The 20,700-nt window shown below is 51.1% G+C and overlaps 1 protein-coding gene and 1 long non-coding RNA gene across 16 annotated transcripts in view; one reads left to right on the top strand and one right to left on the bottom strand.

The window, feature by feature from the left end:
• TMEM44 (transmembrane protein 44) overlaps nucleotides 1-20,700 on the top strand; it is a 35,275-nt gene that overhangs the window by 3,726 nt on the left and 10,849 nt on the right. For 4 of the 13 annotated variants that reach the window (XM_073804047.1, XM_073804046.1, XM_073804045.1 and 1 more), the window contains exons 3-9: nucleotides 1,364-1,457; nucleotides 2,556-2,722; nucleotides 2,933-3,019; nucleotides 7,816-7,986; nucleotides 10,856-10,996; nucleotides 12,589-12,693; nucleotides 18,032-18,249. In XM_073804047.1, coding sequence (XP_073660148.1) covers nucleotides 1,364-1,457; nucleotides 2,556-2,722; nucleotides 2,933-3,019; nucleotides 7,816-7,986; nucleotides 10,856-10,996; nucleotides 12,589-12,693; nucleotides 18,032-18,249 — 983 coding nt within the window. The remainder of the gene's footprint in view (nucleotides 1-1,363; nucleotides 1,458-2,555; nucleotides 2,723-2,932; nucleotides 3,020-7,815; nucleotides 7,987-10,855; nucleotides 10,997-12,588; nucleotides 12,694-18,031; nucleotides 18,250-20,700) is intronic. The other 9 variants (XM_033855637.2, XM_033855638.2, XM_033855636.2 and 6 more) reach the window with 6 other exon arrangements.
• On the bottom strand, nucleotides 449-18,435 carry LOC117312150 (uncharacterized). Of its 3 annotated transcripts, none has more exons than XR_012331446.1 (3): nucleotides 18,172-18,435; nucleotides 14,702-16,936; nucleotides 449-8,608 (listed from the first exon to the last, which is right to left on the bottom strand). It is a non-coding gene; the product is annotated as an uncharacterized lncRNA (long non-coding RNA). The 3 variants fall into 3 exon arrangements; XR_012331445.1 differs by lacking the exon at nucleotides 14,702-16,936 and having other exon boundaries at nucleotides 449-2,307; nucleotides 4,831-8,608; XR_012331444.1 differs by lacking the exon at nucleotides 14,702-16,936.

Here is a 20,700-nt window from a genome sequence, read left to right as displayed (position 1 = left end):
ACCATATCCCCATCACTTAAAACACCAGCTGACGCATAGTAGACATCCAGTAAAAAGGGATTGTTGCTGTTACTGGTTTTAGAGCCCAGGGCCCAGCCGCAGCTCAGGCAGGGGTGTCTGAATCCTTTCCCAGGTGGTGATGTGGGCTTTGGAGCAACTGAGAAGCAGTTTCAAGTTTTTCCAAAGTCTAGACCCTCAAACAAATCTGTGTAGAAGGGGCTTATCCCAAAACACATATCCCAAGGAGGACCTATAGGTCCCACTTCAGGGGGCTGGTCCTGGCCTTTTGCCATCCAGGTAGATGTGAAGGAGGGGAGCCTAGTGGTTGGACACAGATTTGGAGAGTTCTAGACCCTGCTGTGAGCAGCGTTCTATCAGAAACAAATCACCTTTCCTTCTGGGAGCCCGTTGTCATTAGCTGATAGACTATAATGAGGCCTAGCTCAAGTCCAATAATAATAGCTGATATTTATTAAATACTTAACTATGTACTTGACATGAAGGGCTTTTCATGTATTAACTCATTTAATCCTCAAATCGACCTATGACGTGGGTGCTCTCATCATCCCTGTTTTATACATGTGGAAACTGAGGCATAGCGAGGTTAAATAACCTTGCTAAAGTCACCCTCTCGTAAGTACAGAGTCAGGATTCAAACCCCAGATCGCATGCTCTTGAGCACTAAGTACAGTGGCCCCTTGAACAACATGGCTTTGAACTGTGTGTGTCCACTTATACATGGATTTTTTTTCAATAAATACACACTACGGCACTACAGGATCCACAGTTGGTTGAACCATGGATGCAGAAGCTCGGATACAAAGGGCTGACTGTAAAGTTATACTTGGAATTTCCACTGCAGAGGAGTCGGTGCCCCAACCCCTGAGTTGTTCAAGTGCCAACTGTACTGTCAGTAGCTAGAGCATGTATGGGTGGGTGCATTTTACTTTCGTCCAGTCGCTGGCCTAAGCAACTTCCCATGTATCGGCCCATACAATCTCCTTAACAAGGAGGGAGGCACTGTTATTATCCCTGCTTTCTAGATGAGGAAACCGAGGCCCAGGGAAGTTCAGTGGCTGGACCAAAGTTGCACAGCAGAGACCATGCTGTCCAGTGGAAAGTGGGGCGGGCTGAGTTCTTATCCCATCTCTCTGATGGGCATCTGCATAATGGGATTGGTTACTTAAGCACCCCATCTCCTCGTTAGTCAAATGGAGGTGATAACCAACCTTTCCTGGGGTTGGAGGTGTCCCTGGAAGCCCTACATCAGTGGAACACACGTGGTAGAGGAGAGCCAGAATGAGCGGTGCTACAGTTGCTGAAAGGTGTTTGAACACCAAGACCCTCTTTCCTTTGCTCCCAGGTCTTCACTGGTGTCTACCTAGCAGCTGTTGACCTGGTGAGCTTTGTGTCCATTCTCTTCCCAGTCTGCAGCTCCAAAGTCAAGTCCAGTTCAGGTAAGTGTGCCGCCATCTGTTCCTGTCTTCACCCATCCACTCAGTTCATCCATCAGTGTGCTGAGTGCCTCTCCCTGTCACACCCGAGCCTGGACCCTGCCAAGCACAGACGAATGGGCGAGCTCCCTGGTTTCACCCAGAGCGGGGAGTCAGGGGCCTAAAAGTTAGTTAGCGCTGCTAGTAAGGGGGTGTGGGCTCACAATGGGCAACCAGAGGAGGGGAGGGGCTGCAGGTGTCAGAGAAGGATGTGACGTCGGAACTGGGACCGCAAGGAAGGGCATTCCAGGTGAAAGGGCAGCATGGGCAGAGGTCAGGAAGGGGAGGGGGCGGGGCTTTGGGGGTGGACAGTGATACTCAGTGTGCAAGTCCAGGGGCTCCAAGCGAACCACCTGGGCTGCCTCAGCCCGAGCGGGCGCTGGCAGTGACTGAGATGGGACGAGTAGCCTTAAGTATGTGGGACTGGGACTTCCCTGAGAAGGGGCAGCAGTGTGCTCGGACCCTTGTCCCAAAGGGAAATGTTTGCATCCGGGGTGATGTAAGATGCTCTCAGCTGCTCGAGGCTGCCCAGAGGAGGAATGTTCTTTTTGGAATTGTTCAGAGGCGGATCTGTCTTCCATTTCAAGGAGACTTTCAAAGACGATGCTTATCCTACTCACAGCTTTGGTGCCTTGGCACCAGTGTGCCCACTTATAATACATCCACCAAGCTTGTGCCGGTTCCACTCCGTGCCGGACTCTGTGCAGATTCTAGAACTGGCCGGGCACAGTGCCTGCCTTCAGCGGCCTCCAGTCTAGGACGGGCGACTCTGTGTGCGTGCAGATGCGTATGAAAAAGGATCACGTTGCCCTGCCTTGAAACATAAAACACTATGAGAGGCTGAGGATGGGGAAGAGTGCCAGTCATGGGGGGGTGGGGGGATAAGGGGAAGGGGGGAAGACCCAACCACAGGCCCTTGAAGGGGGGTGAGGGGCTGGCCTGTGGAACAGTGTGGGAGCCCATCCTGGCCTCGGGTCTGGGGTCGACACCAGTTCTTCCCACGCAGCTGTCTGTCGAGTTCCAGATCCCGGGAGCCCTGTGGGACCTTGGTGTCTGTTGCAGGTCGGGGCTCCCGGGAGAGAAAGAGGAGGCGGCAGCTCAGGGCCAGCATATTTGCCCTGGTCCTGCCGCTGAGCCTGGGCCCAGGCTGGGCTCTGTGGGCCGCTGTCCCGAAGGCTTCAGGCCCCATCCGAGGGCCGCAGCGGAGGCTGCTGGGAAGCCTAGTACAGGTGAGGTCGAGCCTGCTCAGGGGGACCTGACGGCGGGGGGGCGGGGGGGGGCAATGCGGGCCCCTCCCCTTCTCCTAGTTCCAACAAATGCCCTGGGGGTGGGCGTCAGGGTTAGGCCTTGTTGGGAAGAACCTCCTAAAAGCAGAAAAGGACGGGCCTGGGGTGCATGGGCATATCCTCAGGGTGCTGAGTGTATCACTGTTCCCGCAGGACAATACTGAAATCCTTGGCTTCCTGCTGGGCGGCATCGCAGCCTTGGGCGCCTGGGCTTCCCGGATCCCCTCACTCTCCAGAATCGTGAGTCTGGGGCCGGGACTGTGGGTCACCCTGGCAGGTCTTAGGGCATCTGGGAGCATCCTCCCAGCTCCAGGTCACCGGGGTGGAGAGGTGGTGTCTCCGTTCACATGTGCGCGTGTGGGTGTGTACGTGGGTGTGTGTGCGTGTATACGCATGTGTGTGGGCAGCGAGCAGCCGCCCCCAGGCCTCGGAGGGTCCTGAGACTCACAGGGAGAGGGCACCGTGTTCTCTCCATTTCTCGTAGCAAATGAAAATCAGGCTCTGCGGAAGGAGCCCCTGAGTTTGGATGGATAAGCACCCCATTAAGGAGCAAGAAGATCTGAGCTTTTAGAGAACAGGGTCATGCAGCTCCTGGGGTCTGTGTATTCGAGAGTGTCTTGTTGGCAGTATTTTTCAGGCATCTGGGATTAGGGAAGTCATGTGATGGCCAGTCCCTTGGGGGAACAGACGTGCCTTGAGATGCCCTGCTTGCCCTTGGGGAGCTCACAGTCTCCCCAAGGAAGACACAGAAATGGAAAGCAGGATGTTTGAATGCTCTGAGAAAGAATCAAATGTTTGGGGTTCTGGAAGAAAGGGAGAAGCCTCCTGCATTATTCAAATGAGCGAGGGTGAAAACTGTTCACACTGCCAGGCACTGGGTGCTGGCGCGGCCCCAGGTTGGCAGCGAAGGCCAGGTGGGGGTCTAAGGAGGCAGAGGCGAAGGGAAGGCACTCAGGGCAGAGCAGAGTGTGCGGGAAAGGCCACCGAGGCAGGAGAGCGCCTGCGGGAAAGGCCACCGAGACGGGAGAGCGCCTGCGGGAAAGGCCACCGAGGCGGGAGAGCGCCTGCGGGAAAGGCCACCGAGGTGGGAGAGCGCCTGCGGGAAAGGCCACCGAGGCAGGAGAGCGCCTGCTGAAGAGCCCCATATTATGGACGCGTGAAACTGGCGGGGCCTGACGCCAGAAATGTGACGGCCCATCATTTAGTCTTGCCCAAGAGCACTGTGGTTTAACAGCAATCCCAGGAGAACAGGATTTGAGGAGGCGGGTGCTTAGTTGACCGTTCGTGGGAGCTGCAGCCTGAAACCTCCCGGGGCACAGGGCCTCATCAGCAAAGATGCTGTCTCCAGGGCAAGGGAGGGGAGCGTGGGGAACACTGTGCGCAGTTCAGCCGCCGCTGGGATGGGCCCCCAGGGTGTGGTCAGGGCTGGGAAGCCGTGTCACATGCGGGCCTTTGAAGGAACAGCTGCAGTGCCCTGGCCACCTGTGTTAGTTTCCTCCTGCTGCCATAACAAAGTATCCCAGACTCTGAACAACAGAAACATACTGTCTTTAAGTCCTGAGGCCAGAGATCCGATACCAAAGTGTCAGCAGGGCCACACTCTTTCTGAAGGCCCTAGAGAGGGATCCGTTCCAGGCCTTTCTCTAAGCTTCTGGTAGTCCCTTGGCTGGTGGCAGCACAACCCCAGGATTTGTGTGGAGTTCTCCCTGTGTGTGTGTGTGTGTGTGTGTGTGTGGTCGCATGGCTTCCCTCCATATGTTTCTGTGTCTGACTTTCCTCTTTTCACAAGGACACAGTCCTCTTGGATTAGAGCCCACCGTAATAACCTCAGCTTACCTTGATCATCTGCAAAAACTCTCTTTCCAGATAAGGCCACATTCACTACCTCTGGCGGTTGGGACTCCAACATCTTTTTGGGGGGACACAATTCAACCCATAACACCATCCCACCTAAAATAGCCCCAGGCCAGCCCCGCCGCTGTGTCCCTCCCTCTGCTTAATTTTCTTCCTCGCATTTATCACAGCCTGAATGAGCTCCTTTAGTTACTTACCAGGTTGCTGCCTGGTCCCCCAGCAGAGCATCAGCAGTGTGAGAGCAGCGCCCTTGTCTGTTTCATTTCTCACTGTGTTCCAGGTGCGTGGGGTCTGCCCAGGGTAGCTTCCAGCAGACACTTCTTAATGAGTCACTGCATTTGGCCTAGAGAAAAGGAAGCTCATGGATACAGGAAACAGAGGGCTATCCTGGGGCAGAAAGAGCAGCCTTGTTCTTTGCAGTCTCGGAGAACAGGACCAAGACCAGAATCAATAACCAAGAGGTTACTGGGAGGGCCGCTTCCCATTCGGTTAAAGGAAGAATTCCATGGGTTAGACACTTTCCCCAGTGCCTGGCATGTTGAGAACAGCTGGTGTTGTTATTCCTGCTTTAGGAGGTAGTGGGCTTCTCATCACTAGAGGCATTCAAACCTGATGGCCCCTTGGCAAGAAGATGGAGATTGCAAGGGGACTGAGCTGGGCAATCTCGGAGGGGCTGCCAGCCCTGAGTGTCTCTGGTCCCATGAATAACCCAGAGCTAGGGTTCCCTTGTTAGGGAGAAAGCCAGCAGGGTTGCAGTGCTATGGGAAGCCAAGCCAGCCCGGACTTGGACCCTGGATCCCCCAGAAGCTGCTTCTAATTTACCCCTGCAGGGGGCGCTGAGGAGCAGCCTGGCTGGGTGGCTTTGGTGGGAAAAGTTCCCATTTTTCCAGGAGCAAGTCCTTGAGGACAAAGGGTGTGAAACACGCACTGATCAGTAAAGCATTGTGCTGACAACACCGGGAATCACTGCTGCTGTAAGAGTGTCTGAGGCACAGCCCGCTTCCAGTCCCCAGCGCGGATTTGCCGGGAAGCCACCAGGCAGGTCGTCCTCCCAGCCGTCTGTCCTGACCTGCTAGACAGGCCTGTGTGTGCTGGAGAAATTCATACCACATCTCGACATCTCGAGTCACCAAGCCAGTTCCAGTCTTCAAGCAGTGATGCTTGAAGCACAGCTGTGTGTTCAGCGCCGCAGGCGGAGCCCTCTAGACCCTAGTACCGACCCTGAGAAGAGCTTGAGTTCTGAGTCAGTGGGCGCTGGGCGTGGGTTGGCACGGGAGTGAGAGCAGAGGGCTCCCCCAGCTTGGCCTCATCCAGCTCAGGGCCTAGCCCGGCTCTGCAAGTCACCTTCCCCTTTGCCCATCAATGTCCTCTGTAAAATGGGGGTGGGTGGGCTGGAGGACCCCAAAGTCTTCCCGCCATAGCAGTGCTGCTGGGCCGTGTGAGGTGGGACGGGCTGATGGGAAGGGGTGACACTCCACCCGCAACCTCTGGGGCCAGTGGGCCAGGGGCCACCGTCCCCGGCTGCGTGCCGTCTGCTCAGGGGGTGGCAGGCCAGAAACAGGGAGGCCTGGGAACAAAACCGGAAGAGATGCAGAGGTAGATGTAACACTTCTGAGGAATCTATTTCTTTTTCTTCCCCTTTCCTTGGCCGTGCTGTGTGGCTTGTGGGATCCTAGTTCCCCAACCAGGGATTGAACCCAAGCCCTTGGCAGTGAAAACGTGGAGACCCAACCACTGGACCGCCGGGGAATTCCCAGGAATTTTTTTTTATTTTATTTTATTTTATTTATTTATTTTTGGCTGTGTTGGGTCTTTGTTGCTGCGCGCGGACTTTCTCTAGTTGCGTGGAGCAGGGGCTACTCTTCGTTGCAGTGCGCGGGCTTCTCATTGTGGTGGCGGAGCACGGGCTCTAGGTGCGTGGGCTTCAGTAGTTGTGGCACATGGGCTCAGTAGTTGTGGCTCGTGGGCTCTAGAGTGCAGGCTCAGTAGCTGTGGCACACGGGCTTAGTTGCTCCGTGGCATGTGGGATCTTCCCAGACCAGGGCTCAAACCCATGTCCCCTGCACTGGCAGGCAGATTCTTATCCACTGCGCCACCAGGCAAGTCCCAGGAATCTTTTTGAGGGTTAAATTAAAATGGAGAAAATCGGCTAAAACATGCTTTTTCTCTTGAATATTTTCCGTTCCTTAACCAAGGTCTGTATGTCTCTAAGTACAGTCATCTAATGAGCAAACTAAGTTATATATATATACATACATATATAATATAATTTATATTTATGTATTAATTTAAATACCTATGTAATTGTATATAATTGGAAATACATAATATTTGTATATATACTTAATGTGTATATAAAGTGACGTTATACCTGTAAAGGATACTTACATATAAATATTGCATGTTTCCTTTTTTAAAAACCAGTATTTCCATTGCTCATTCTCCAGAAATATCCCCTTGGCTTCAAAATTTCCAGAATGTTATCTCTAATTTTCCTGACTTTCCCGTCCCTCCTGGTTCAGAGTTGGTGGCCCCGAGACGAGAAGAGTGGGCCCTTGGTTCTCCATAATTCAGTCTCCGTCCTGCTCTCCCCACTGACATTCACGAGCCCCTGCCCAGTGCTGGGTTCCAGGGCACCGAGATGGTGAGGACCTCAGCCCTGCTCTCAGGAGCCCTCTGTCTGTTGGACAGACAGATGTGTAAGGAGCTAAGTCATGATCAGGGTGAAAGGCACTCCAATAGAGGGATATGTCAGAGGTGTGAGGGACCCTGAAGAGGAAATAACTTGCTCCCCTTAGGGTGGAGGTGTTAAGGGATGGTTTCCCAGAGTTGGGTTTAAGCCAGGTTCTGAGGGATGAATAGGAGTTCACCAGACAAAGAAAACAGCTTTGTTTTTTTTTGGCCACGCCGCGCGGCTTGCAGGATCTTAGTTCGCCAACCAGGGATCGAACCCATGCCCTCTGCAGTGGAAGCGAGGAGCCCTAACCACTGGACTGCCAGGGAATTCCTGGAAGCAGCTTGAAGCCCAACAGAAGTGGCACCTCTGGGGACTGGCCATGGGCAGAGGGCTTGCCCTCCAACCTCTTCCATCACCAGGGGCCTGGGTCTTAGAATCAGCTTTAAGGGAGCTGAGGGAGGTGGCAGTGTTCCTCCCAGCCCAGCCCCCTTCTCTCTCTGCCCAGTGCCGGGGTAGGACATTTCCCTCCATCTACCTGTGGACCCGGCTCCTGTCGGCCCTGGCTGGCCTCCTCTACGCCTCGGCCATCGTGGCCCATGACCGGCGGCCTGAATACCTGCTACGGGCCACACCCTGGTTCCTGACCTCCCTCGGCCGTGCAGCGCTGGACCTCGCCGTATCCACTCCAGGCCCGGGGGCTTGGCTGCTGTGCCTCATCTGCCCTCCTACCCTCTTGCTAGAAAGAATTCTTTCCCAGTAGCCAGGGTGGTGGTTTGAATCCTGGGGGAGGCAGACACAATTGCAATGTGCAGTTTTGTGCTTTGTGTCCTTTTAAAATGTTATTTATTTATTCATTTATTTGGTTGCACCGGGTCTTAGTTGTGGCAGGCTGGCTCCTTAGTTGCAGCTCGCTGGCTTCTTAGTTGCGGCATGCGTGTGGGATCTAGTTCCCTGACAAGGGATCGAACCTGGGCGCCCTGCATTGGGAGTGCAAAGTCTTACCCACTGCGCCACCAGGGAAGTCCCTCCTCCTTTTTATTTTTTTTTAATAAGAAGAAATATCTCTTGACTGGAGCTTTGTGAAACAGCAGAGGGGAGTATGAAGCTTCCTGGCCTTGGGATCACAGAAGAGCCAGGCTCCTGTCTCGGTGCTGCTCCCCACCTGGATTGGTCCCTGTCCTCTGTGAACCTGTTTTCCTCACCTTTGCCTTGTCTTCTCACAGGCTGCGAAGGGCTTTGCAAGCTGACCTGCCCTACACGGGTGATCATCTGCTTTCTGTCCTCTTCGGTGCTGGAGCCTGGGGTGGGGAAGCAGAGAGAAAAGCTGTCAGTGATCGCTGAGCCCGTTTCTGATCCCCAAGCAGGTGTTGCCTGATGTGCTGACACCCCAGTGACCTTGGTGTGAGGGCCTCAAGGGCAAGCTAAGCTCAGACAGTGGCGAGTGGAGATGCTGGGTGGGGTTGGGGGAGGGGTGGAAAACCTGCGGATTTAGCATAAATAGTTTAGAAATGGATTTTCTCACATACTATTTGAGTCTGCGAGGGCTGCCGTAACACATAACCACAAACGTGATGGCTTAAACCACAGGAATTTATTTTCTCAGCTTTAGGAGCCAGAAGTCCGAAATCCAGGTGGAGTCACTCTCTCTCCAGAGGTTGTAGGGGAGAGTCTTTCCCTGACTGTTCCAGCTTCTGGTGGCTCCTGGGGTTCCCTGGCTTCTGGCAGCATAATATTTTTTTTATTTTTTAACATCTTTATTAGAGTATAATTGCTTTACAATGGTGTGTTAGTTTCTGCCTTATAACAAAGTGAATCAGCTATACATATACATATATCCCCATACCCCTTCCCTCTTGCGTCTCCCTCCCACCCTCCCTATCCCACCCCTCTAGGTGGTCACAAAGCACGAGCTGATCTCCCTGTGCTATGTGGCTGCTTCCCACTAGCTATCTATTTTACATTTGGTAGTGTATATATGTCCATGCCACTCTCTCACTTCATCCCAGCTTACCCTTCCCCCTCCCCGTGTCCTCAAGTCCATTCTCTACATCTGCGTCTTTATTCCTGTCCTGCCCCTAGGTTCTTCAGAACCATTTTCTTTTTTTAGATTCCGTATATATGTGTTAGCGTACAGTATTTGTTTTTCTCTTTCTGACTTACTTCGCTCTGTATGACTGACTCTATCTAAGTCCATCCACCTCACTAAAAATAATTCAATTTTGTTTCTTTTTATGGCTAATATTCCATTGTATATATGTGCCACATCTTCTTTATCCATTCATCTGTCAGTGGACACTTAGGTTGCTTCCATGTCCTGGCTATTGTAAATAGAGCTGCAATGAACATTGTGGTACATGACTCTTTTTTTTTTTTTTTTTAGATTGGAGTCACCTTTATTACTTTTCTTTACATCTTTATTGGAGTATAATTGCTTTACAATGGTGTGTTAGTTTCTGCTTTATAACAAAGTGAATCAGTTATACATATACATATGTTCCCATATCTCTTCCCTCTTGCATCTCCCTCCCTCCTACCCTCCCTATCCCACCCCTCCAGGTGGTCACAAAGCACCGAACTGATCTCCCTGTGCTATGCGGCTGCTTCCCACTGGCTGCTTCCCACTAGCTATCTACCTTATGTTTGGTAGTGTATATATGTCCATGCCTCTCTCTCGCTTTGTCACAGCTTACCCTTCCCACTCCCCATATCCTCAAGTCCATACTCTAGTAGGTCTGTGTCTTTATTCCTGTCTTACCCCTAGGTTCTTCGTGACATTTTTTTTCTTAAATTCCATATATATGTGTTAGCATACAGTATTTGTTTTTCTCTTTCTGACTTACTTCACTCTGTATGACAGACTCTAGGTCTATCCACCTCATTACAAATAGCTCAATTTTGTTTCTTTTCATGGCTGAGTAATATTCTGTTGTATATATGTGCCACATCTTCTTCATCCATTCATCCGATGATGGACACTTAGGTTGTTTCCATCTCCGGGCGAGCTGGCAGCATAATTTTAATTTCTGCCTCCATCTTCACCTGGCCTTTTTCCCTTTGTGTATCTCTGCATTACTTCTCTTCTTCCTGTGAGGTTCCTGCCACAGGACTTACCTTATCCACCCTAATCCACTACCACCTCATCTTAACTAATTATATCAGCAAAGACCCTGTTTCCAAATAAGATCACATTGTGAGGTTCCGAGTGGATATGAATTTTGGGAGGACACTATTCAACCCACTACGTGTACTGTCCTTGTAAGCCAGGGAAAATGGTTTTCAAAATCTTTTTGTGTAACAAGTATCTATTAAGTGCTTGTTAGAGGCAGCGTCTGGCTGGGTACTGGGCCCTCAGGGGGACAGGAGCTAGGGAGTGTTGGACCTGGCTCTGTCCTCAGATGAGCTGTGTCTGTTCTGGGGCCGACCTGACAGGATGATCCCGGGGAGGTAAGGAACCAGCCCAGGATGGAGCCCTCAGGGTGCAGAGGTGAAGGCAGCACCGGTGGCTGAAGTCCTCCGCCTCCGTGGACCTTAACTTCACTTCTCAGATCATTTTCCTTTCCTGGGTGATGAAGAGCAAGCTGAGACATGCTTTGGGATTTGCCTCTGAAGCCAGAGAGAATGCCGACACCCAAGCCCTTTTGACCTGTGCAGAGAAGGAGGAAGAAAACCAGGAGGCAAGGACCGAGGCAAGGTCTCACAGCTGGACGGGGCCCCCCGGTGTTTGTGCACAGCATGGGCAGAGGCAGCGAGCCTCACCGGGGCCGGGCCTGGGAATCCTGGGGGTCCCCACGAGCTTGGCCAGTTGGTCACTTTAAAAAACTACTGTTACGCGCAATGCTGAGTGCCCTGAATAAGTAGGATCCTCTGTTTTCCCAAGTACAAAATACTTTTTAAGTTTGCTATTATGCTATTTGGTAATTTACATATATATATTTAAGTTCACATACTATATAAATTAATACGTTAGTTTAGAAGTAATGTGCTTTTTGCCCTCATTTCGTAAAAACTTAAGTTCCCACTTTCGCATGCATCTGACATCCACATACTAACACGGCTTTTTTTTTTAAGCCGGTATCACTAAAAAGCTGATTTTTAAAAGTGCTGCTTACAAATAACTTCCACCCTTTACAATTATGTCATACCAGTGAATGTGTCTGTCTCTGCCTTTTGCTGATTTAATCAGGTGACCCCTCTAAGTAAGCAGAACTGTGCTAACTGAGGCAATTTTTCTTTGTCGAAAGTCCTTGTTGCAAATAGTTGAGAAAGTGCCTCATAATAATAAGAGAGCTGGTAAAGAGTTGAACGTACAGCAGCTCCCCCTTTTCTAAGATCATTTTTTGAGAAAAAAAGTCTCGCCTACTACCTGGACTCCTCACTACCTTCATTTCTTTCGGAGTAGAAATGAGGCTCCGTGTGAGTGAACCGGGTCCCCTCCTCCGAATTTTCTAGGTTTAACAGTGTAATCTGACTGAGTTAATGAAGTAGAAGATAGTGTGGGTGTGACCAAGGTAAAAGGGGAGATACAGGTGCTTAGACCAAAGATCCAAGTTCCCAAGGAGGCTCTAGTGGGAAGTTATTTTCATTCCATTCTAGAAACTGTTACAAAATTATATCCCAATGGGGAGCTAAGGTATTTCAAGAGAGCCCTGTGTGTTTAGTATTTTGAAGACAGGAAGTGGAGCCTTTGTAATCTCTTCAGCAGTCTTTCCATCAGTGGTTCTCAAAGTGTGGTCCCCGGACCAGCACTGCCTGGAAACTTGTTAGAAATGCAGATCTTAGGGCTCCACCCAGCTCTACCAAATCCAAAACTCGGGGTGTTTTTATAAGTCCTCTGGGTGCTTCTGGTACGCAGTAAAGTTCAAGAACCACACTGCTTTGCAAAAACACTCATTTAGCACCCATTTCAGTGATTCCCAAACTTTCCCATACTTTAGAATTATCTGGGGGGCTTTTAAACTCTGCAAGTCACATCCATACCAATTAAATCAGAATGTCTGGTGTGGGGCGGGGTGGGGAGTGAGAGCTAAACTTCAGTTGTTTGGTTTTTTAAGAAGCCCAGGTGATTCCACGGTGCAGCAAGTTTGGGACCCACCCACCTACTGTGACCTCAAAGAGACAGATAAGATACATCTCACAGGAAGCAGAAAGTGAGATGTGCCATAAAAGAACAGAAAAAAATACTGTAGGGGTTCTTTTGAAGAAACTGGGATCCTGTTTTGAGAAAAGGTCTCCTGACTTTAAGAATCCCCCTTTCTGTCTCCCCATCCCCGCTTGAAAGAATTCGGACTGGGTGCCTCTCACCACGCTTCCTTACTGCAAGCCCCTCAAGAGGATGGCAGCTGTCAGCCGCTACCTGGAGCTGACCATCGAGCCTGTGCAGCAGGTAAGTGGCTGTGGGCCACAGCCAGGTGTCCAGAAGGGTGGGAGGCAGTCCTGGAAGGCTTCCTGGAGGAAGTGACACTTTAGCTGCAGGAGGGGCAGAATGAGGCAGGAAAGCCTGTAAAAAGAGGAAGGAACTCTCAGAGGCCTTGGTGGGGGGTGGGCGGTGGCAGTCAGATGAAGGAGAGCTCGGAGATGAAAGGGTGGAGGCGGGGTAAGTGTGAGATCGCAGAGGGTGACAGGAGTTCAGGAGGCTTCAGGACTAGAGACTCAGGGTCAGACGTGCATTTTAGAGCCGTCACTCAGGCATTGTTGGGGGGCAGACTAGGGAGTGGAGACTAGAAGCAAGGGGGTCAGTGAGGGACAGTTGTAAGTCCAGGAAAGACATGGTGTGGCCTGAACCAAGGCTGCAGCCAATGGAGAAGCAGAGCTGCAGTGGAGTCGGCAGGTAGAGCAGTGGGGGCAGTGAGGATGTGGCGGTGAAGAGGACCGCATGCTTCAGATGACTCCCAGGGTTCTGCACGGGGGGCCTTCAGGAGGAAGAGGGTTGGAGGGAAAGAGGCGACAAGAAGCCCACTCCATGTCCCACACCCCACCAAGTCGTTCCTGTCGAGGCTACAGCGACCTCCCAGTTGCTAAATCCCGGGGTCATTTCTGTCCAGTTGAGGTTCTACTCATTTGGCCGCCTGCTTCTTCTGATTTCTGGGCCCCTCCCTGTCCTGGTTTTTCTGCCACCCTCACCTCTGCGGGCTCCTCCTGGTGAGCGGACTTCAAGGTTGCAGTACCGCAGCTCCGCCTCAGGAGGGCTCCCTTCTCTGGGTACACTCTTCCAGTCCCATAGCCCTACCTGCCAGCTCGGGCTGATTTCCCTGGCCTGTGTCTCCATCCTTTTCCTCTCCTTCAGTTCCAGTCTTGGCTGCCCCACTACCTCTTCATCCTCCCTCTTCATCGTCCCCATGTGGCATCTCACACGTGCCGTGTCCAGTACAGAATTCTGGATTTCCATGTCCAGACCAGCTCCTCTCCCCATCTTCCTCATGTCAGTAAGCGACACCACTGTCCGTGCAGTGGGTCAAACTCAGATTCCTCTCTTTCCCTCACGATACGCCCGTGCCCATATCACCCATCTGTGAGTCTCGCAAATACTTCTTTTAAAGTAGATCCAACCTAGAGATTATCATACTGAGGGAAGTAAGTGAGACAGAGAAAGACAAATATCATATGATATCACTTATATGTGGAATCTAAAAAATATGACTCCCCCAAATTACAAATGAACTTATTTACAAAACAGAAACAGACTCACAGACGTAGAAGACAAACTTACGGTTACCAAAGTGGAAGGGTAGGGGGAGGGATAAATTGGAAGTATGGGATTAACAGATGCACACAACCATATATAAAATAGGTAAACAACAAGGTTTTACTGTATAGCACAGGGAACTGTATTCAATATCTTGTAATAAGCTGTAATAGAAAAGAATTGGAAAAAAAGAATCTAGGTATATTCATATAAATATGTAGAAATGAATCACTTTTCTGTACACCTGAAACTAACACAATATTGTAAATCAACTATACTTCAATAAAGAAAGGAAAAAACAAGTAGATCCAGGAGCCTCCTAACTGGTTTTCCTCTCACTGCTATTCTTGTCCCACCCCCTCCATTTACAACCAGTAACCAGAAGGGTCTCTTACAAATGTAAATGACATCTTGTTCGTCTTTGTTTAAAAACACTCCTCTGGCTTCCCATTTCACGCAGAATAAAATCTAATCTCCTGCCACAGCCCCACGCTTTCCCCCTCCCTCACTGCCTCCTATTCTCCCCTCTTCACCTCTCTCTGCACAGAATTTCTCTCCGTTCCTCTGCCTACATGCTCTTCCTCCTGATTTTTTGCATGGATGCTTCTTTCTTGTCTTTCCGATTTCAGTAAAAATGTCACCTTCTCCTTCCCCCACCACTCATTCTGTGGAAAAGTTGCTTCCACCCCTCTGCTGTTTATTTTATTACCTTTTAAAATGCTCTGCAAAGCACTTATCGTGATCTTTTACTTTTGTTTGTTTTCTGTTTCCTGCTGGGATATAAACTTTGTCTCCTTCTGTCTTGTTTGCCAAAACCCTGGTGCGTCATGTCACGGGTTCTCCGTACAGGTGTGTTTGGAACCCAGAGTGCAGTGATAGCCGCCCCGCTGGGCTGCCCCTGGGACGTGCTGACGCTCAGACTTTGTGCCTGAGAGAAAGGTTTTACTCTTTGCTGTTGTTCCTTGGAAAGTGGGTGTAAATAACCTGTATGTGACGTAAGTGAAGTTCTGGGAGGTTTGGAGCACGCTTTCACGATTAAGAGTCCACTTCGGCCATTAAGCTCTTCCTCTGTCCAGAGGGTGGGTGGGTGGGTGGGTGATGGGAAGCCCTGGGGAAAGCACAGGGAGCCCTGGCAGCATCTGGCCAACGCTTTGCACTAGAAATTTTTAAATCGTGGAACTTGTGAAAAATAATAGTGCAAAAGTTGCATTCACTTGAACCCTTCCAGTACCTGAATCTTGAGTGGATGCCCACTGGAGAGCAGACTCCTTGAGAGAAGACTGTGTTCCTCTTCTGTTCTCCTCCACTGAGGCCGGCCAACACATTTTTGAGCAAATACTTCCATTCGGCCTCTTCCTTCTGTGTCCACCAGAGGGCGAGAGTTGCCTCCAAGACAGCTCCCAGCAGGGAGCCTGGGCAGAAGCCGCCTCCCTGGGCTCTAGGGTCATCATTTGCATGGTGGTCTGTTTACTGAGGGCTAACTACTTGCCAGGCTCTGAGTAAATAATAGCAGCCAACCCTTCCATGATGCTTATTGTACTGACTGGTCACAGTGCTTGGAGTACTGGTCTAAGTGCTTTACATAGATCAACTCATGTAATCCAACAGCCAACCCTTGAGGTATTATGCTCATTTTACAGAGAAGGAAAATGGGGCCCAGAGAGGTTAAGCAACTTGCTCAAGGTCACACGGTTTGTTGGTGGTAGAACCAGGGTTCAGACCTGTCTCTGCCGAGTCTGTGCCTTTGACCAAAATGCGATGCTGCTTCTTACTCGGCATGATGGCTGACACCGAGTAAGCGCTTGATAAATGTTTTTTACAATTATTAGCAACGCAGAGTCTTATAACAACCTGAGGTAGATACTAGTATTATTTCTATTGTCATTTATTAATACTTAATCATTTTATTATTCTTTTTTTTTGCGGTATGCGGGCCTCTCACTGTTGTGACCTCTCCCGTTGCGGAGCACAGGCTCCGGACGCGCAGGCTCAGCGGCCATGGCTCACGGGCCCAGCCGCTCCGCGGCATGTGGGATCTTCCCAGACCGGGGCACGAACCCGTGTCCCCTGCATCGGCAGGCGGACTCTCAACCACTGTACCACCAGGGAAACCCTTCTTCTTCTTTTTTTTTTTCAATATTTATTTATTTATTTATTTTTGGCTGTGTTGGGTCTTCGTTGCTGCCCACGGGCTTTCTTTACTTGCGGTGCACAGGATTCTCTTTGCGGTGGCTTCTCTGTTGCGGAGCACGGGCTCTAGGCGTGCAGGCTTCAGTAGTTGTGGCACTCAGGCTCAGTAGCTGTGGCTCGCGGGCTTTAGAGCGCAGGCTCAGTAGTTGTGGCACATGGGCTTAGTTGCTCCACGGCATGTGGGATCTTCCCGGACCAGGGCTTGAACCCATGTCCCTTGCATTGGCAGGCGGATTCTTAACCACTGCTCCACCAGAAAAGCCCCCCTTATTATTCTTTTAAAATGAGGCACAGGGAGGATTAACTCACTTGCCCAAGATCCCATAGTTAGAAAATCACAGGAATAGGTTTCAGACTAATCCTGTCTGACTCTGGCACCTGAGCTTTTATACAGAGGACATGCTTTTTATGCCGCCGTTTCATGCCACCATTTCATGCCTGCTGCATTAGCAAATTATTTTCTTTTTTTCATGAGACTGTCCCGATGGGCATGTTGTGGTGATATCGGTACCCTGTTGCCATGTGCCTTGATACACGTCCTGTTTGAACTACCATCAGGAAGTGGGCAAAAGAGCCAGAGTGGTGCTCACTCTTGCCAGCATCACCTCCTGAGTGCTGGTCAAGGAGGGATTTTCCAAGAGATGCAGCTGGGGTCAGGCTGAGCCTAGGAGACCGAGGATGTGGGGTCCTAGGAGTCAACAGCTTGCAGCATTTGAAAACTCCATTTTCTCTGTTGACTCAGGTGTGGTCAGACCTGAGGAATTGATAGATTATTTCCTTTGTTGTGGCCTGGGAGGCCTCTGCTGCCCCGCCTCCCCCCCTCTCCCACCCAGAAAGCTGTCTTTGTCTCCTTTGTGGACTTTCCTCCCTTCCAGCCGACTCTCACAGGGAACTGTGCCCTTGACCCCTCCAGGGCTGGAGCCCTGCGTGATTTGGGGACCCGTATGAGCAGCTGTTCTTCTCGTGTGTCCAGGACGTTTACTAAACCTGAACCCTGTGACACCAGTTCAGAGGAAGCAAGGCAGGGGTTACCAACCCCTTCTACAGATTAGGAAACTGAGACTCCGGAGGATAAGTTTTTTGCCGAGGTCATATGGTTAGTTGGTGGAAGATACGGTCCAGAAGGTGGGTTATTCCCCCTGTGCTGTGTCAGTGGGATGACCGCCTGGCTTCGAGCCCAGCCGGGAGCCTTGAGGATCTCTGGGGAAACCCCTGTGAGGCCTGTGGGAGGAAGCTGTCTTCTGAGATAGATGGACAGACAGACAGACAGGTAATCTCACAAGTTTCTTCCTCCCTTAACCCTTCCCAGCTCACTCTCATAGGCTGCTGGCGGGTGCGTTGGTTAAGCCTCTAGGGAGCACACTTTTGGCAAGAGCTATCCAGATTACAAGCGCTCATACCCTCTGATCCAGCAATTCCACTTCTAAGAATTTATCCTTTATATCCTGAAATTTTTAATGTACGGTATAATTTACTGCAGCCAGGGTTGATTGTAAAAGCAAGAGACTGGGGATATCCTAAACGTCCATTAGCAGGGGACTGGTTTAAATAGCTTGTGAACATCTGTACAATGCTACCAAAAAAAAAAACTGCTATAAAACTACTTCTAAGGCATGTTGTTAAGTGAAATAAAGCAAGATGCATAAGAGAGTATAGAGTGTACTACCGTTAGTGGAAATGGGGGAATCGTGTACATGCATTTGCTCTCGTGTGCACAGACTATTGGGAAGGACACACAAAGGAGGGCCGGCTGCCTCTGAGGAGGAGCTGAGTGGCCGCAGGAGGAGGGTGGAGGCGGCTGCGTCCTTTCGTGCCTTTTGAATGCTGAAGCACGTGGATGCTCTGACAGTGCGAAAAACAAAGATGCCAACCAAGTCTCCTGCCTGCCCTTCCCCGCACACCTTGCAGGCGAGCTGCAGTGCCACCAGGCTGCCTGGAGATGGACAGACAAGCACGGGAGCCACATCCCTGCAGGAGCCCCCCTCGTACCCTCCGGTTCAGGTCATCCGGGCGTGCGTGTCCTCCAGTAGCTCCTCCCAGGTCTCCTCCATCAACTCTGACCTCGAGGTAGGTGCTGTGTCCGCCGGCAGGTGCACGGGGCCTCCTTCACGCGTGCTTGCTGGTGCCTCTGAGGTGCCTGCACTGCTCTGTTCTCCTCGGCCCACGCCAGCCTCATGCCCACTCAGTAGTGAATAAGCATCTGCACGAGAACTTTCCCACGCTGTCCGTGCTGAGGAGGACTTTCCGCAGTCAAATGAGTCATGGAAACACTGCACGCTGAATCATGGGGCACATTCAAGTCTTGCAGAAATAAATGCTGACTAACAAACTTCTTTTTTTTTTTGCGGTACGCGGGCCTCTCACTGTTGTGGCCTCTCCCGTTGCGGAGCACAGGCTCCGGACACGCAGGCTCAGCGGCCACGGCTCACGGGCCCAGCCGCTCTGCGGCACGTGGGATCTTCCCAGACCGGGGCACGAACCCGCGTCCCCTGCATCGGCAGGCGGACCCTCAACCACTGCACCACCAGGGAAGCCCCTAACAAACTTTTTAAAGAGTCTTGGTGTTTCCCAAACCCATTTGACCATGGAAGGCTTTCTTCCCCTGCAAGGAGCGCCAGGCTGTCCCCTGTGGTGCTGTCAGGGTCATACACAGGGGCTCTCAATGGGCATTGTGCCTGGCACTTTCATAAGCTTTGCCTCATTTTGAATTTTTGGATCTTTGAACAAAACACATCACATTTTGGATACCGGAAATGGGTCAAACTCTCAGGTCTACGGTCCTGTCACTCTCAGCCCCACAGCTGTGGCTCCCAGCCCTGGTCAGGAGGAAGTTTCCCTATGTCTGTGGCAAGTGAGAACAAGGACAGCATAGTGGACAGGTGGTACCAGCAGGGGGAGGGACCGTCCTTCATTCTGGGTTTGCTGGGGTCTCCCACTCTTTTGATATTTAAATGCCCTTTTATGAATTGATGGTAACAGGAAGTGCTAAGTTGGTGTTGAGGGTTTGGTGTTGGTCTTAATGGCCTTATTTGGCAAAGTAATCAATCATCTGTCCTGAGTCAGTCCCCCAGATTCGTTCAACTCGTAGTGGACCCTGAAATCCGAAAGACTTAGAGCCCCTGATCTGCGGGGTAGAGTCCAGATCCCTTAGTGTGGGGTTCAGGCCTTGCACACCTGCCCCAGCCTCGTGCCCCTCCCCTGCCCTCACCTATATGTCCTCCTTGGCCGTGGACTCTTCCCTCATCCCCAGGGCTCTGGGCCTTTCTTCCTGGGATTTCCTCTGGCCCAACTGCCGTGTGTCAGAATCCTACCCAGATGCCACCTGCTGTGTGAACTCCCCTCCCCTCCACGTACACACCAGAGATTAAAGCCTCCTTCCCTTGGGTGCTCAGAGCATACACCTCTCTTCCATCCCTGGTATTGTTTGCTCTGTAGCCTGAGGGCTGCAGGGACCTGTCTCCCCGGCCAGGCTGTGCACAGGCTTTTAGGTCTAGGGGCCTGGGCTGCCCTCATCTTTATCTCTTGATCCTGGAACACACACAGTTGGTCATTGAGAGGTGGGTTTTGAGGGAGAAATTCTGCTCCAGACCAAGGACCATTTGGGCTCCGTGTATCCCTGAGTCCTTCATTTGGTGCTGTTTATTTCTCGGATCTGGTCTCAGAATGTGTCGGACAACCCAAGGCGCATGTCTTGGCAGCCCGGAGCCAGCAGTCCGGGCAGAGTCTAAGGCTAAGGGGAGAGAGGGAGAGTGTGTTCAGTGAGGGGAAGGGACAGTTGAGTTGGTGAGATGGGGGGAGGGGGCTTGGGGAGGGTGGGAAGCAAGCTCACTCTGTGGGAACCCTCAACTGAGCTAAGGATTGGACAGTGACCTTGAACAATTCAGAAATTTGTCTCTGTGGCTGTTTCGGGCAGTTTCTGTGTTTTGCAGTCCTTTTTCTCCCTCTCCTCTATTCGCTCTTTCCTTTTAAATTCCAAGGGCACAGGGTCGCGCTCATACATGAGGCAAATGGAGATGAATGCTTTTGCCCTTGCTAAACAAGGGGTATATTTTTAGAAGCCCAGGTGCCCCCATCTACCCCACCCACCCCCTCCAGAATCCCAGCACAGCCTCCTACTTCATTCCCCAAAACACCCACGTGCTCCACATGACAAAGCACGGAGTCCCGATCGGAAGTTACTTAGAATCTCACTAAACACAGGCACTGAGGAAATGCGAGCAGGGGACAGTGTAGCTTGTCAGGCTTGTGGCCCATCCGGCCTTCTGGTAATCTATACATTCTCTCTCTATATTCTCTCTCTAATCTATATATTCTCTCTTAAAAGTAATACATGTTTATTGTAGAAATGTTGGAAGATGTAAAGAAGAAAATGAGAGTTAAGCCACAAGCCCATCAACCCCCAGCTGCCTCAGGGCGGTGGGATTGATTGGGTGGGCTCCCCAGTTTTTCAGAGCAATATTCCTTAAAAGTTCTGGCTCCCTGATGGCTGAAGGGGAGGAAGAGGGTGTCTTTTAGCCG

Source organism: Tursiops truncatus, chromosome 4, assembly GCF_011762595.2.
Source record: "Tursiops truncatus isolate mTurTru1 chromosome 4, mTurTru1.mat.Y, whole genome shotgun sequence".
Taxonomy (NCBI): domain Eukaryota; kingdom Metazoa; phylum Chordata; class Mammalia; order Artiodactyla; family Delphinidae; genus Tursiops; species Tursiops truncatus.
Note: the sequence above shows the minus strand (reverse complement) of the source record. Positions and strands in the feature narration are given on the sequence as shown.